Here is a 14,434-nt window from a genome sequence, read left to right on the forward strand (position 1 = left end):
AAGAAATTTCTGAGGATGTACGTCTGGAGTACAGCATTGTATGGTAGTGAAACATGGACTGTGGGAAAACCGGAACAGAAGAGAATCGAAGCATTTGAGATGTGGTGCTATAGACGAATGTAGAAAATTAGGTGGACTGATAAGGTAAGGAATGAGGAGGTTCTACGCAGAATCGGAGAGGAAAGGAATATGTGGAAAACACGGATAAGGAGAAGGGACAGGATGATAGGACATCTGCTAAGACATGAGGGAATGACTTCCATGGTACTAGAGGGAACTGTAGATGGCAAAAACTGTAGAGGAAGACAGAGATTGGAATACGTGAAGCAAATAATTGAGGACGTTGGTTGCAAGTGCTACTCTGAGTTGAAGTGGTTAGCACAGGAAAGGAATTCGCGGCGGGCCGCATCAAACCAGTCAGTAGACTGATGAGCAAAAAAAAAAAAAAAGTTGCGCTACTCACAGACTACGTTGAGGTGCAACTGCGCCTCGAGACCAGAGGCCGGGATGCGCGGGTTCTCGGCGTGGCAGCGCAACACGTGGCCGTCATCGTCAGGCAGAGGTTGAAACGTCAGCCGGCTCAGCACCACCGTCTCGTTACCGTCCGTCTCCACCTGCAGAAACAGAAATGTTCCGTGCCACTCTCAGCCTGACAAGTGTGTTTCCGTGTATACCAATTACATATATGAAATAGAAAAAGAAACGCCAAAAATTGTAACTGTGGAGCAAAAATAATATCTAGTTTATAATAAAATTTACAATTGAAATGATGCAAGGGAAGGTGGATATCACGTCAATTTGTCGGTAAAAGACAGTGACCATTTAGGAGAATTCTGTTTTATGAGCATTAAACCGTGGTTCAGGGCCAATTGTTGTGCCCCTAACGCCGGAGACATCATCAACGGCTATAAAGAATAAGGTAGAAGCTTCAAACGTAAACAAGTTTAGCAAGATAGGAGTTCAGGGTATAACAACTCAAGGCTGTCTCACTGTTGTTAATTAAATAGTTCGATAAAGCATTCTTAGCAGCTGAATGCCCCGTCACAACTTTTGGTTGAATTCTCGCAATTTTCAGCTTTTGTTCAGAAACTCACTTTTTCATTATTTGCTCCTGGTTTGCTATTTCAGGAAGAATGGTGTAAGTTTCCCTTGAAAACCATACAGGACATGTATTTGCCTATTACGATAAGAACGGGAAGCGTTTCATCGACAAAGGTTTTCATATACCGTAGCAGGCATGGTAAAGTGTTGATTTTCGATGTTTCTGTATTTTTGTCCATTCCCATATATGATGCACACACTATAGTGACTGTATCAGTAACCAACGTATTTTAAATTATGAAAATTTTTGTTGTAATTTACAAAAAATGTTTTAATCCAAAAAGGTAATCAGCGTGAAAAATTAAACCGAACGATACTGTATAAAGTAAAAATATAATGAATATTTATTTTACTGAAAATACCCTCATACATATTCCCGATCTGTATACTCTTCGGTGTTATTATTCGTACCTTTACTGCGATATTGTGAGTTGGAAGTTGGTTTCAAAAGACGAATTATGGTCGGACGTTGTTAGAAGCTTACTGCTATAAAACTACAACTTCAAGAACGAGTACTTAGAAAAATATATCTGGAAGAGTTATTCGTTACTACTTGTGTCTAGTGCAAACAGACAAGCACCGTACTAGTTGGTTAAAAAATTCTGTCAGTATCGTGTCTTCTTAGCATTCTGTTGATCGAACGTTGATTGGTATTCTGAATCATAGAGAAACTTTCCCTTTAGTTGGCTGCTCTAGGTCTTTTAGGATGTATCGGCCGGTTTGGTAGAAGTTCTTCTACCAGTAGTTCTTAAGTGACCAAGATCTTCCTTCAGCTGCTCACAGCAAGCATTATTGTAGCTCCACCCTCCGCTAATTTAATAACTACTCTTTTCTGCTTGGAATGTGTTGCTTGATGGTTTTACATTTGTAATTGTTTTATAACTTATTTTAACAATAGGCATAGAGTATTGTATGCATCAGCTTCCTACTGTGTTTCACATCATTCAGTTGCTTGTTCAAATATGAGCTATAACTATTTTTCCTGTTGGGAATATTTTTAAGTATTAAACCCAGAAACGGCCTACGAAAGTTAATACTTTTTCGCAATTGTTTTGGCAGAAAGGTAGGTTATCAACTCCGTGAAGGTAGCACAAAATGCACAAAACATTAGTATAACGGAAAGAACTTGTTACTGGTGTAAAATCATTACCAACTTAAATACAGTTTTAGATTTTTATTTTTGGGCGCTATCTTTTGTGTAAAAATGTGATGATCAAAACCGTAAAACGAAAATAGTTACAGTAAGGTAGCTCTCTCTTATCGAAGTACAGATCAGCATTGTACACTATATTTATCGAGTGCCCAGTTTCCACTACAGAAGTGTGAATGTGGTGGGGTGCCATCAGCATTTCAAGTTAAGGTGAAAGTAGTTGAGATTCTTAACGACACGAGTAGAATATCATTACAATAGCGGCAGACACTTTCGCAGTAAGGAAAGCAGGGGATCTGGTATCGTAATTGTCGAAATGTTTAACTTCTTCGTCAACTTCAATGCCCTCACTTCCTTTCGCCTAACCGAAAGGTCCATATACTGGAATACGTTTGCAGTCCGCTAGAGTTCATGCGCACTAGTTAATTTAAACACTGGAATGGAACATACTCCCTCAATATGTGATGACCCAAGTAGTCTTATTTTACTAACTCAAATTCATACATTTTATCTCGTTGTTTCAAAGAATTGCTGGTTAATTTCAAGAAACGTTTTGCTGACCAGACTACTCGTCACGTTGCTGCGGTGAGTGAAGACTATTCATCTACTGAGAATGATGGTATAGTTTTCAGACGACCGGCCCAGAGTCGAATACGATGGATCAATAGCGCTGTAGGACAACGAAATTGTTCAAGATATTGTAACACTTATATCTCTATCATCATCATCATCATCATTATCATCATCCTTCCTTGACTCTCTCAATTTTTACCATTTGGTTGTAGTTGCAGTAATTCATTCCACTGATAACAGTTCATAATACGGATGTTCTGGGTCTGCCTCTTGAATTTTTCTCAAGATTTCCCTTTCTTCATAAACTATTATGTCAAATCAGTTGTCCAGTTAATTGAGATTGTCTTCCCTCTATCATGTTAACGAATATCCTTTTTCCTTTAATTTCTTTGGAATTCTTTCCATTAAATTTTATTTCAGTACTGGGTGTCTTTGTGACTCTCCTGCATATTCACATCTTTAATGAATCTAACTTTATCTGGTCTTGTTTACCCAAGATTCACTCTTCACAACTAAGACTTATTTAATCTTGATGAACTGCTTTGTTGCCTCTATATTAACATGGTTGTTTGAAAACAAATTGTTTTTATTTCTGCGTACCTCTTCCTTGTAATATCCACTACACTTTTGTTGTTATTTTTTATTCTATTTCCTAAGTAGAAAAATTTGTTTACTTTCATATCATTACATTATTTCCTACCCTGATATTCGTCCTTACTTGTCTGTAATCGTTATTTTAGTTATTTTTGTAATTATTTTCAGTTTGTGGTTATCCAACGCATCAGGAAAGAATTTTTAACATATACTTGGTGTCCTTTTCATAATCTATTTTGACTATTGTATCAGCAGCGAATTTAAGACAGTTGATTTGTTTACTATTGATTTTACCTCTTTGATGCTACTTTTCATTGTTTATGTTACTCTTTGTGTAAATAAGTTAAATAAATAAGGAAAGACTAGAAAATATCGCAACAGTGGTGCACAGAAAAACTTCTAGAACCGGTGGCAACCCTTAAGTATGTAGAATTGTGTATCTATTAATGTGTAAATTAGATGAAAGATTCAGGGATCTTACAATCATCGTTAGGAAATGTAGCTAAAGCACGAAAGGTATCTCTCACAATCCCCAGTTAAGACTTCTTTGGAACTGTTGCTCGGCCTGTAATAACTACCAACTAGGATTAATGGAAGAGATGGGGAAAATCTAGATATGAGCAACACGCTCGTCACAGACCTGTTTTGTCGCAATGCGATTGCCACAGAGATGTCAAATAAACAACAGTGTGAGACTACTAGAAAGGCATTTCTTATCGCAAACTGCCTTACAGAATCCAGGATGTTACAGAATATATCAATAAATATGCCACTTCCTCCAACATATTTCTCGAATAATAACCACCACAACGGCAGAGAGAGTGACATATTCAGATGTACGTAGAAGGGTAAAGACAGTCTTTTTCCCAAGTACCATGTACAAACTAAACAGGGAGAAATTACACTAGAACGTTATTTACTCTCCGCCACACGGCCAATGAAGACTGTGAAGTACAGATGTAGTCGTAATGATATGTTCGTCACTATATGAGAGTATATGTGCAGAAATGGAAGTCAGTACCCAGTTTTATTGAATAAGTTACGTTTTATTGTACGTCAAAGAACATCAACTTGCTAAGACACGTGAGGTTTGTGGTGGTGTAGGCTCGAACGGGATGACAAGGATTTAATTGCGTTAGCGTTTAGTAGCGAAACATCTTTCTTTCATTTCATCGACATATCATAAACTTTTATTTTGTGAGTATAATTGCATGTTGCTGTAGTTGTGCTTGTTGTTGTTTGGTCTTGGGACTAGTATGATGCAGCTTGCCTTGCTAGCCTATCCTATGCAAGCTTCTTCCTTTCGGAATAACTACTGTCACATACATCTTTTGCACCTGCTTTCTGTGTTCATGCTTCTGACTCTATCAACAGCTTTTACCCCTACTATCTCTCCATTGCCAAACTGACTATTACTTGATGCCTGAGACTGTGTCTCATACCCCGAACCCTCCTTTTACAAAAGTTGTGCCGTAAATTTCGTTTCTCCACAGTTCGATTCTGTACCACTTCATTATTAAACACACATGAAAAAAAGTTTTCCATCATCCCGGTTCCGAGAACTCCTGAAGATATACGTTGGCTGAAAATATTGTATGACAGACACAGTCTCTTTGACTGTTCAGATATGTCACTAAATCCACCCAAAGATGTAAACAGCCATGCATGAGTAGCGCCTATTAGACGGAGGGGTCCGACAGCCGATCAGTTTCAGTAATTCCATCAGGAAGGAAGTACACTTCTCGTGTTGGCTGTTGTTCAACCATGCCTAGACGGTCAATACCGCGGTTCAATCGCGTCCGCATTGTTACTTTGTACCTCAACAAGGGAAATGTCCAGGCGTCTCGGAGTGAACCAAAGCGATGTGTTCGGACATGGAGGAGATACAGAGATGACATGCCTCACTCAGGCCACCCAAGGGCTACTACTGCAGTGATTGTGGCTCGGAGTAACCCCGACAGCAACGCCACCATGTTGAATAATGCTTTTCGTGCAGCCACAGTACGTCGTGTTACGACTAAGACTGTGCGCAAGGGGCTGCATGATGCGCAACTTCACTCCCGACGTTCATGGCGAAGTCCATATTTATAACCACGACACCAAGCAGATGAGCCCAACAACATGCCAAATGGACCGCTCAGGGCTGGCATCACGTTCCCTTCACCGATGAGTGTCGCATATGCCTTCAACCAGACAATCTTCGGAGACCTGTTTGGAGGCCACCCAGTCAGGCTGAACGCCTTAGACACACTGTCCAGCGAGTGCAGCAAGGTGGAGGTTCCCTGCTTTTTTGGGGTGGCATTATATGGGGCCGACGTACACCGCTGGTGGTCATGGGAGGCGCCGTAGAGGCTGTACGAAACCTGAATGCCATCCTTCGACCGATAATGCAACCTCGCAGCATACTGGCGAGGCATTCGTCTTCAAGGACGACAATTGGCGTCCCCACCGTGCACATCTTGTGAATGAGTTCCTTCAGGATAACGACATCGCTCGACTAGAGTGGCCAGTATATTCACCAGACATGAAACCTATAGAACATGCCTGGGATAGATTGAAAAGGGCTGTTTATGGACGACATGACCCACCAACCACTCTGAGGGATCTACCCCGAATCGCCGTTGAGGAGTGCGACAATCTGAGCCGACAATGCCTTGATGAAGTTGTGGATAGTATGCCACGACGAAAACAGGCATGCATAAATGCAAGAGGACGTGCTACTGGGTATTAGACGTACCGGTGTGTACAGCAATTTGGGTCACCACCTTTGAAGGTCTCGTTGAATAATGTTACAACACACAATGTGTGGTTTTCATGAGCAATAAAAAGGGAGGAAATGATGTTTATGTTGATCTCCATTCCAATTTTCTGTACGGGTTCCGGAACTCTCGGAACCGAGGTGATGCAAAACTATTTTTTTATGTGTGTACGATCTACTCATGGAACCTTCAGCATTCTTCAATATCACCATCTTTTTAAAGGTTCTACACCCTCTTGTCTGAATTGCTTATCCGCCATACGTTACCCATGCTCAAGGCTACACTCCTATTTACAAAACGTTCTTCCGAACTTTTAAACTTGTATTACATGTTAAAAAATTCTTTTTTTCAGAAATATTTTTCTTGCTAATGCCAGTTTGTATTTTATATCATCTTTACACCAGTTGTCATCTGCTATTATGCTGCGAAGATAGTTAAATTCATGTGCTGCTTTTAGTGAGGCCTTTCTAGTTTAATTCCGTCAGCGTCGCCTGACTTATATCGACGACATTCCATTACCCTTAATTATTTTTGTTAATGTATATCTTTTAATCTCTTTTTAAGACTATCCACTCAGTTAGACTGCTCTTTCACATCCGTTGCCGTCATCGAGAATCATTAATTTCTTCTAAAAGACTGCATCTATGTTTCCCCGAGACATGCATGCATGTTTCTACAATCTTTCATTTCTCCTCTAACCGGTCCTGCTCAACGGTTCTGCACTTCTTCACCAATCTCATTTTTATGCGTCTGTATTCTCTTTCACTTGCTTCATGTGCCGAATTTTTCTGTCCTCTCCTGGCTGGCCGCTGTGGCCGAGTAGTTCTGGGTGCTTCAGTCCGGAACCGCACTGCTGCTACGGTCGCAGGTTCGAATCTCGCCTTGGGCGTGGATGTGTGTGATGTCCTTAGGTTAGTTAGGTTTAAGTAGTTTTAAGTCTAGGTGAGTGATGTCCTCAGATGTTAACTCCCATAGTGCTTAGAGCCATTTGAACCATTTTGTTCTCTCCTTTCAACCTTCAACAGTTAAATTCAGTATATCCTATGTTAGACGAGGATTTCTACTTTTTTTTTTTTTTTTACCTATGTGATTCTGTGCTGTCTTCACCACTTCATCCCTCAAAGATGCTATTGTACTCCTTTCCCTCTTTCAAATGGTTTTGCAATTTCTTCACTTGTAATGTTTTAATGTGCAGTTCATAACCAACCAATTAAAGTCAAAGGCCTTCCCCTTCTAGAAACTGCTTACGGAATCTCTGTCTTATAATCATGGAAACATTCTGAAATCCTTTAGTCTTCCCATATCTCTTCGGCCATACAGTCTCCTTAAATGATTCTTATATCAAGTGTTCCCAATGAGTAATTGTGTTCTGTGCAAAATTCTGCCACGTGGCTTTCTCTCTCATTACTATCCCTCCAGTCGATTTTCTCCTACTATTTGTGCTTCACTTCCTTTCCGTAGCGTCGAATTCCATTCACCCATCAGAATTAAATACTTTTTCTTCTTTACTGTTTTAATAATTTCCTCTGTATCCTCATATATTCTTCCAATCTCTTCTTCATCTGCGGAGATAGAAAGCAAATAAAACTGTTCAAAAAATGGTTCAATTGGGTCTGACCACTATGGGACTTAACATCTATGGTCATCAGTACCCTAGAACTTAGAACTACTTAAATCTAACTAACCTGAGAACATCACACAACAGCCAGTCATCACGAGGCAGAGAAAACCCCTGACCCCGCCGGAAATCGAACCCGGGAACCCGGGCGTGGGAAGCGAGAACGCTACCGCACAACTACGAGCTGCGGACAATAAAACTGTACTACGGTCGCCGTACTGGGGCTTTCCGTTTCACCTTCGTCTTTTACCTTCCGAGCTTTACAGACGTTCTCCCGTCGAATTTTCAGGAATTGCACTACTGTAAGAAGGAATATGCACAGACATGGCTTACGTACATTTCCAGAATGAAATTTTCAGCCTGCAAGGGAATGTGCGCTGATGTGAAACTTCCTGGCAGATTAAAATTGTGTGCTGGAATGGGACTCGAATCCGATACTTTTTCCTTTCGCTGCCATATGCTCTAACAACCATGCTATCGCAGCATGCCATACGACTTATCCTGATTGCTTTACTTCTGCCTGTACTTTATTTTCTTCTTTCGGGTGCTCGAGTAGCTGAAACTCTGTAATAAAAAAACTGTGTGAAGCTCTCATCGATGGAGATGGAAAGATGTTATCCGACGTCCGCACGGAACTACTGGCGAAGAAAAATGGAAGTAAGAGGAAGAAGAAGAAAAATAATTTGCTTGAGCACTTGCAGGCAAAAATTAAACGTCCAGGTTTCTAGTACCAGTCCAACACATAATTTTAATCTGCCAGGTAGTTTAGTATCAGCACTGTAGAGCGAAAATTTCATTCTCTTAGAATTGTCGTGGGACTTGGATTTGCCTACGATATATATGGCTAAGCTGTTCATAGTAGGTTAACCTATTATCTTATTCATTGTGGAATTTTCTCCTGCAAGACCCCTATAGGTTCAAATGGCTCTGAGCACTATGGGACTGCCCGCATCTCGTGGTCGTGCGGTAGCGTTCTCGCTTCCCACGCCCGGGTTCCCGGGTTCGATTCCCGGCGGGGTCAGGGATTTTCTCTGCCTCGTGATGGCTGGGTGTTGTGTGCTGTCCTTAGGTTAGTTAGGTTTAAGTAGTTCTAAGTTCTAGGGGACTTATGACCACAGCAGTTGAGTCCCATAGTGCTCAGAGCCATTTGAACCACTATGGGACTCAACTGCTGTGGTCATCAGTCCCCTAGAACTTAGAACTACTTAAACCTAACTAACCTAAGGACATCACACACATCCATGCCCGAGGCAGGATTCGAACCTGCGACCGTAGCAGTCGCACGGTTCCGGACCGCGCGCCTAGAACCGCGAGACCACCGCGGCCGGCAGACCCCTATAGGACTTTATGCTTATGCTAACAGCCCTACACTGACCTGATCAGAAGTCCTTTTCTGCTTGACACACACTTCACTGACTCCCACTTTCTCTAAATTGGACGCATCCATCTCCCTTTTCAATTTTTCTAACCTACCTATCCGACTAATGGATCTAACGCTGCACGCTTCGTCCCGTAGGATCCCACTTTTGTTTGTATAGATGACTACATTATCTTGAGTAGTCCCCACCGGCAGGTCCGAATGGGGAGACTGCCTCCGGAATATTTAACTAATGAGGATGCTAACATCATTAAGCCATATGACAGATCAGCATACACGCAGTAAGAAAATGAAGGTTGCAATTTCCCCTTATTTCCAGCAAAGCTATCCTCGCTGATGTTCCAAGGCAGATCATCCAATCAGACCAGTTGCTTTTCGACCACTGCAACTCCTGATGCCCTAACGGTGTTGTCTTGCCCCTTCACAGATAAGCATCCCTTGTGATTGCACCTATGGCACGGTATTTGTATCGGTGAGGCATGCAGAGCGCCCTACTAAGGCAAGGTTGATGGTTCACGAGAGGAATACGCGTGTAATTATAGTTGCTAGCACTGGAATTATTTTGAGTGAATCAATTTAAGCTTATCTTGGAATTTAATGTCAGTATTCGATTGAACGCCTAGCACAAGGGAAATAAGATCTTCGGCAATATGAAGTTCTACAAACCAGAGAAATTAAATTGAATGCATTAAAATGATTACATATAAAAAGTGGACCTCCAAACGTAAACATAGTGGCTGAGCACCGCCTGTCACTGAAACTTAGTTTATTATAAGGCTTCATTTATTAGTAAAATGAAGAGGCAAAGAAGTTGTTCCTTATGATGATGTTTGTGTATCCGTAATATCAGGATTAGGAAAATAATTTCACAGAAATGTTTCACCTACATTTGGGTGTGCATGATGAACCTGCCTTTCGCGCAAGTTTCATTTTTAGAGAATACATTTAAGCCATCGACTGCATTAGTTGACCACATTATTATTGCACATGGGTGTGAGGGCTGTTCGTTCGATTTATCGTGAGTATTTACCGTCATATTGCACGAGGACCCGCCGAACCACTTGACAGTATATGCACAACTGTTTTAAATCATTCACAGTACTAATATTTTCCTTAGTCACCACTGTATTCGTTTAGTGTAACGTCATTACGTGTTTCCAACGACTGCCACGGGAGGCCAAGTGCAATAATATCATCGTTGGGTAGTAACAGTGAAGTGATTAACATATTTTCACAAATGGAGTCACTTTGATATGGAGTCTAGAGCTCTGCAGGGAGCACTGAATTAAATTCGGTGGTGACCCACTACATGGCAGCCTTTGTTTCTCTAAATGGACGCTCTCTCTGACAGAACGCCATAAACCCAACTGAAACTTTTAGTAAAGACAGTAATTCGCTAACACAATATTATTTACACGTGATATTACTGCCAAAGCATTATGTCCATCACAAATCATGATACTCAGCAAAGCGTAATTTCGCAATTTGGATCCAATTGTTAAGAGAAACAGATAGCTGCATTAGTGATATTTTAGGTTGTCTGTACATGTAAATGACATGTTGGGGACATAAAGCAAAATGAAATAAATTTTGAAATAGTATTACGAAAGTTCTTTACGTAATTTATCACAGATTAAAATAAGACGATCAATGCGGTAATACAGTACTTCTTATTTCTGAGCCACGTGTCAAAACTGCTGAAAGTGTAGACTTCAGCCGGCCGGGGTGGCCGAGCGGTTCTAGACGCTACAGTCTGGGACCGTACGACCGTTACGGTCGCAGGTTCGAATCCTGCCTCGGGCATGGATGTATGTGATGTCCTTGGGTTGGTTAGGTTTAAGTAGTTCTAAGTTCCATTGGACTGATGACCTCAGAAGTTAAGTCGAATAGTGCTCAGAGCCACTTGATTTTTTTTGTAGGCTTCAGTACTGGCTCATAAACTTTCTCTCAGCGATAAATTATTTTAGGGTACTTGATTATAGAGATTTGCAGAAGCTGTTTTATACTGTCGATATCAAATGTATGTAGGTATGGTAGTTTCAGAAAAAAGTTTAACTTCTGACGCAGGAATGGGGTGTCGTACCCTCCACTTAAGTCACATTCTTAATAGTAAATCAAACAACTTAATATTAACTTAATATTTTACGATTCATTCTACATTCGGTACATGCCACTAGTTACAATGATTTCGTTGAAAGTCTGCTACTATAGTTAGGAAACGTATACTGCGTCATTACGAGTAGTGTAGGAAAATTAGCGCAAAATCAAAATATCAGTGACTGCTTTTGTGGAACGCAGTGTATCTAACTGAGTAGAACACAAATCTTGAAACGTCCAGATCAGCTACAGTGTCTTCACTCGAATAATGCGAGACGCTTATGGTAAACCTGGAAACTATTTCATTAGGTTCATACACCTTAACTGTCTCAACAACTTTCTTTTATTTTGGATCAGCGCATTTGGCAACCCATTAGTCTATACTATCACTTTACATCGTCACTAAAAACGACAGAAGAACAAGCTCATTTACATTTGACTTCATAAAAGGACAATTTGTGTCGGATATTAAAATATCGGGAATGCAGATCAAAATTCTTGGAGCGTTCAGAAACGCCCCAAGAATTGTGATCTGCATGTGCGACATTTTAATATGTTCAGAAACAAGTTCTCTGTTGATCTATCGGAAACATTTGCGTATCACCGTAGAAACGACATACACAAGACGTCAAAAACGGCTTACTTGCACACAAAGAACACATTTCCTACCTATGCTAGACTTATCGCGTCGTACTTGAAACTAGTGAACGACTTTTGCTGGTCGTACACGACATGATTTGGTCACGTTGAACTGGTAATACGGTACTGCTCACAAACCTATGATTTACAACTTGCGAATAATCTTCAAAATTAATATTTGAAGAACGTACTTGTTTCAGGTTGGAATACCATACGTACCTCCCATTTCAATGTTTCCATGGCAAGTATATGTGGATGAGCTAAAACACTATGCCATGAAACGTTGTGAAAGTAGTTGTGGATATGTACTTTGGAAATATCTGATTGCAGCTGCTTCTATTCCCTTAACAGCAATCACTCACTTTTCCGAAAATTCTTCTGCGCTCCTCAAAAAAAGCCATAGCGCTGTCGTCAGATTCAGCGGCATTTCCTACGTCTCAACAAAATTTTTGCTAATATGTGTTCGTGTGTCACCGAGGTTGGTCTACAGTTATTAATTTTATTCTTTGTTTTTCGGTTATTAATTATCTGAGACAATTTAGTATTAAAAAGGACCGTCAACTGTTGTTGCATAGAGGGGACGCATTCTCTTTATGTCCTCTAATTAGCTCAGTGTCTAAGAATGTCACAGTACCTTACATATAGAGAGGGGGTGCTACTGAAACACCAATGTTCATCGTTTCTGATACAACTTCCAACTTTAATTCGGTTTTGCGTTTCTTCGCGTTATACTCAAAACGAATACATATTGCAGTTGTTATATACACTCCTGGAAATTGAAATAAGAACACCGTGAATTCATTGTCCCAGGAAGGGGAAACTTTATTGACACATTCCTGGGGTCAGATACATCACATGATCACACTGACAGAACCACAGGCACATAGACACAGGCAACAGAGCATGCACAATGTCGGCACTAGTACAGTGTATATCCACCTTTCGCAGCAATGCAGGCTGCTATTCTCCCATGGAGACGATCGTAGAGATGCTGGATGTAGTCCTGTGGAACGGCTTGCCATGCCATTTCCACCTGGCGCCTCAGTTGGACCAGCGTTCGTGCTGGACGTGCAGACCGCGTGAGACGACACTTCATCCAGTCCCAAACATGCTCAATGGGGGACAGATCCGGAGATCTTGCTGGCCAGGGTAGTTGACTTACACCTTCTAGAGCACGTTGGGTGGCACGGGTTACATGCGGACGTGCATTGTCCTGTTGGAACAGCAAGTTCCCTTGCCGGTCTAGGAATGGTAGAACGATGGGTTCGATGACGGTTTGGATGTACCGTGCACTATTCAGTGTCCCCTCGACGATCACCAGTGGTGTACGGCCAGTGTAGGAGATCGCTCCCCACACCATGATGCCGGGTGTTGGCCCTGTGTGCCTCGGTCGTATGCAGTCCTGATTGTGGCGCTCACCTGCACGGCGCCAAACACGCATACGACCATCATTGGCACCAAGGCAGAAGCGACTCTCATCGCTGAAGACGACACGTCTCCATTCGTCCCTCCATTCACGCCTGTCGCGACACCACTGGAGGCGGGCTGCACGATGTTGGGGCGTGAGCGGAAGACGGCCTAACGGTGTGCCGGACCGTAGCCCAGCTTCATGGAGACGGTTGCGAATGGTCCTCGCCGATACCCCAGGAGCAACAGTGTCCCTAATTTGCTGGGAAGTGGCGGTGCGGTCCCCTACGGCACTGCGTAGGACCCTACGGTCTCGGCGTGCATCCGTGCGTCGCTGCGGTCCGGTCGCAGGTCGACGGGCACGTGCACCTTCCGCCGATCACTGGCGACATCATCGATGTACTGTGGAGACCTCACGCCCCACGTGTTGAGTAATTCGGCGGTACGTCCACCCGGCCTCCCGCATGCCCACTATACGCCCTCGCTCAAAGTCCGTCAACTGCACATACGGTTCACGTCCACACTGTCGCGGCGTGCTACCAGTGTTAAAGACTGCGATGGAGCTCCGTATGCCACGGCAAACTGGCTGACACTGACGGCGGCGGTGCACAAATGCTGCGCAGCTAGCGCCATTCGACGGCCAACACCGCGGTTCCTGGTGTGTCCGCTGTGCCGTGCGTGTGATCATTGCTTGTAGAGCCCTCTCGCAGTGTCCGGAGCAAGTATGGTGGGTCTGACACACCGGTGTCAATGTGTTCTTTTTTCCATTTCCAGGAGTGTATTACTCGCATACAAGATCATACTAGCCTCCTTCCGAACCACCACACTGTCGCAGATCATATGTCGCTGCCAAATTCATGGTAATGACCCTCTGTGAACAAACCTAAGTACAACTGAGTGACGATTAAAGTGTCAAGCGTTTTTTTAGAGTATGTAAAACACACTGAATTAATAACTGATAATATCGTAGCATCCTTTTCTTACATCCCCGGAAAGTGTGATACTTATACCAAAATACGAGGGCAGTTCAATAAGTAATGCAACACATTTTTTTTTTTCTGAAACAGGGGTTGTTTTATTCAGCATTGAAATACACAAGGTTATTCCCCAATCTTTTA

At 42.2% G+C, this 14,434-nt stretch overlaps 1 protein-coding gene across 1 annotated transcript in view; it reads right to left on the reverse strand.

Annotated features, from left to right (window-relative positions):
- The window catches only part of LOC126260324 (hemicentin-2-like), a 432,251-nt gene that overhangs the window by 182,967 nt on the left and 234,850 nt on the right, over nt 1-14,434 (reverse strand). Inside the window, exon 6 of the mRNA XM_049957649.1 lies at nt 464-614. Within this exon, the coding sequence (XP_049813606.1) occupies nt 464-614 (151 nt within the window). The remainder of the gene's footprint in view (nt 1-463; nt 615-14,434) is intronic.

This window comes from Schistocerca nitens, chromosome 5 (genome assembly GCF_023898315.1).
Source record: "Schistocerca nitens isolate TAMUIC-IGC-003100 chromosome 5, iqSchNite1.1, whole genome shotgun sequence".
NCBI lineage: Eukaryota > Metazoa > Arthropoda > Insecta > Orthoptera > Acrididae > Schistocerca > Schistocerca nitens.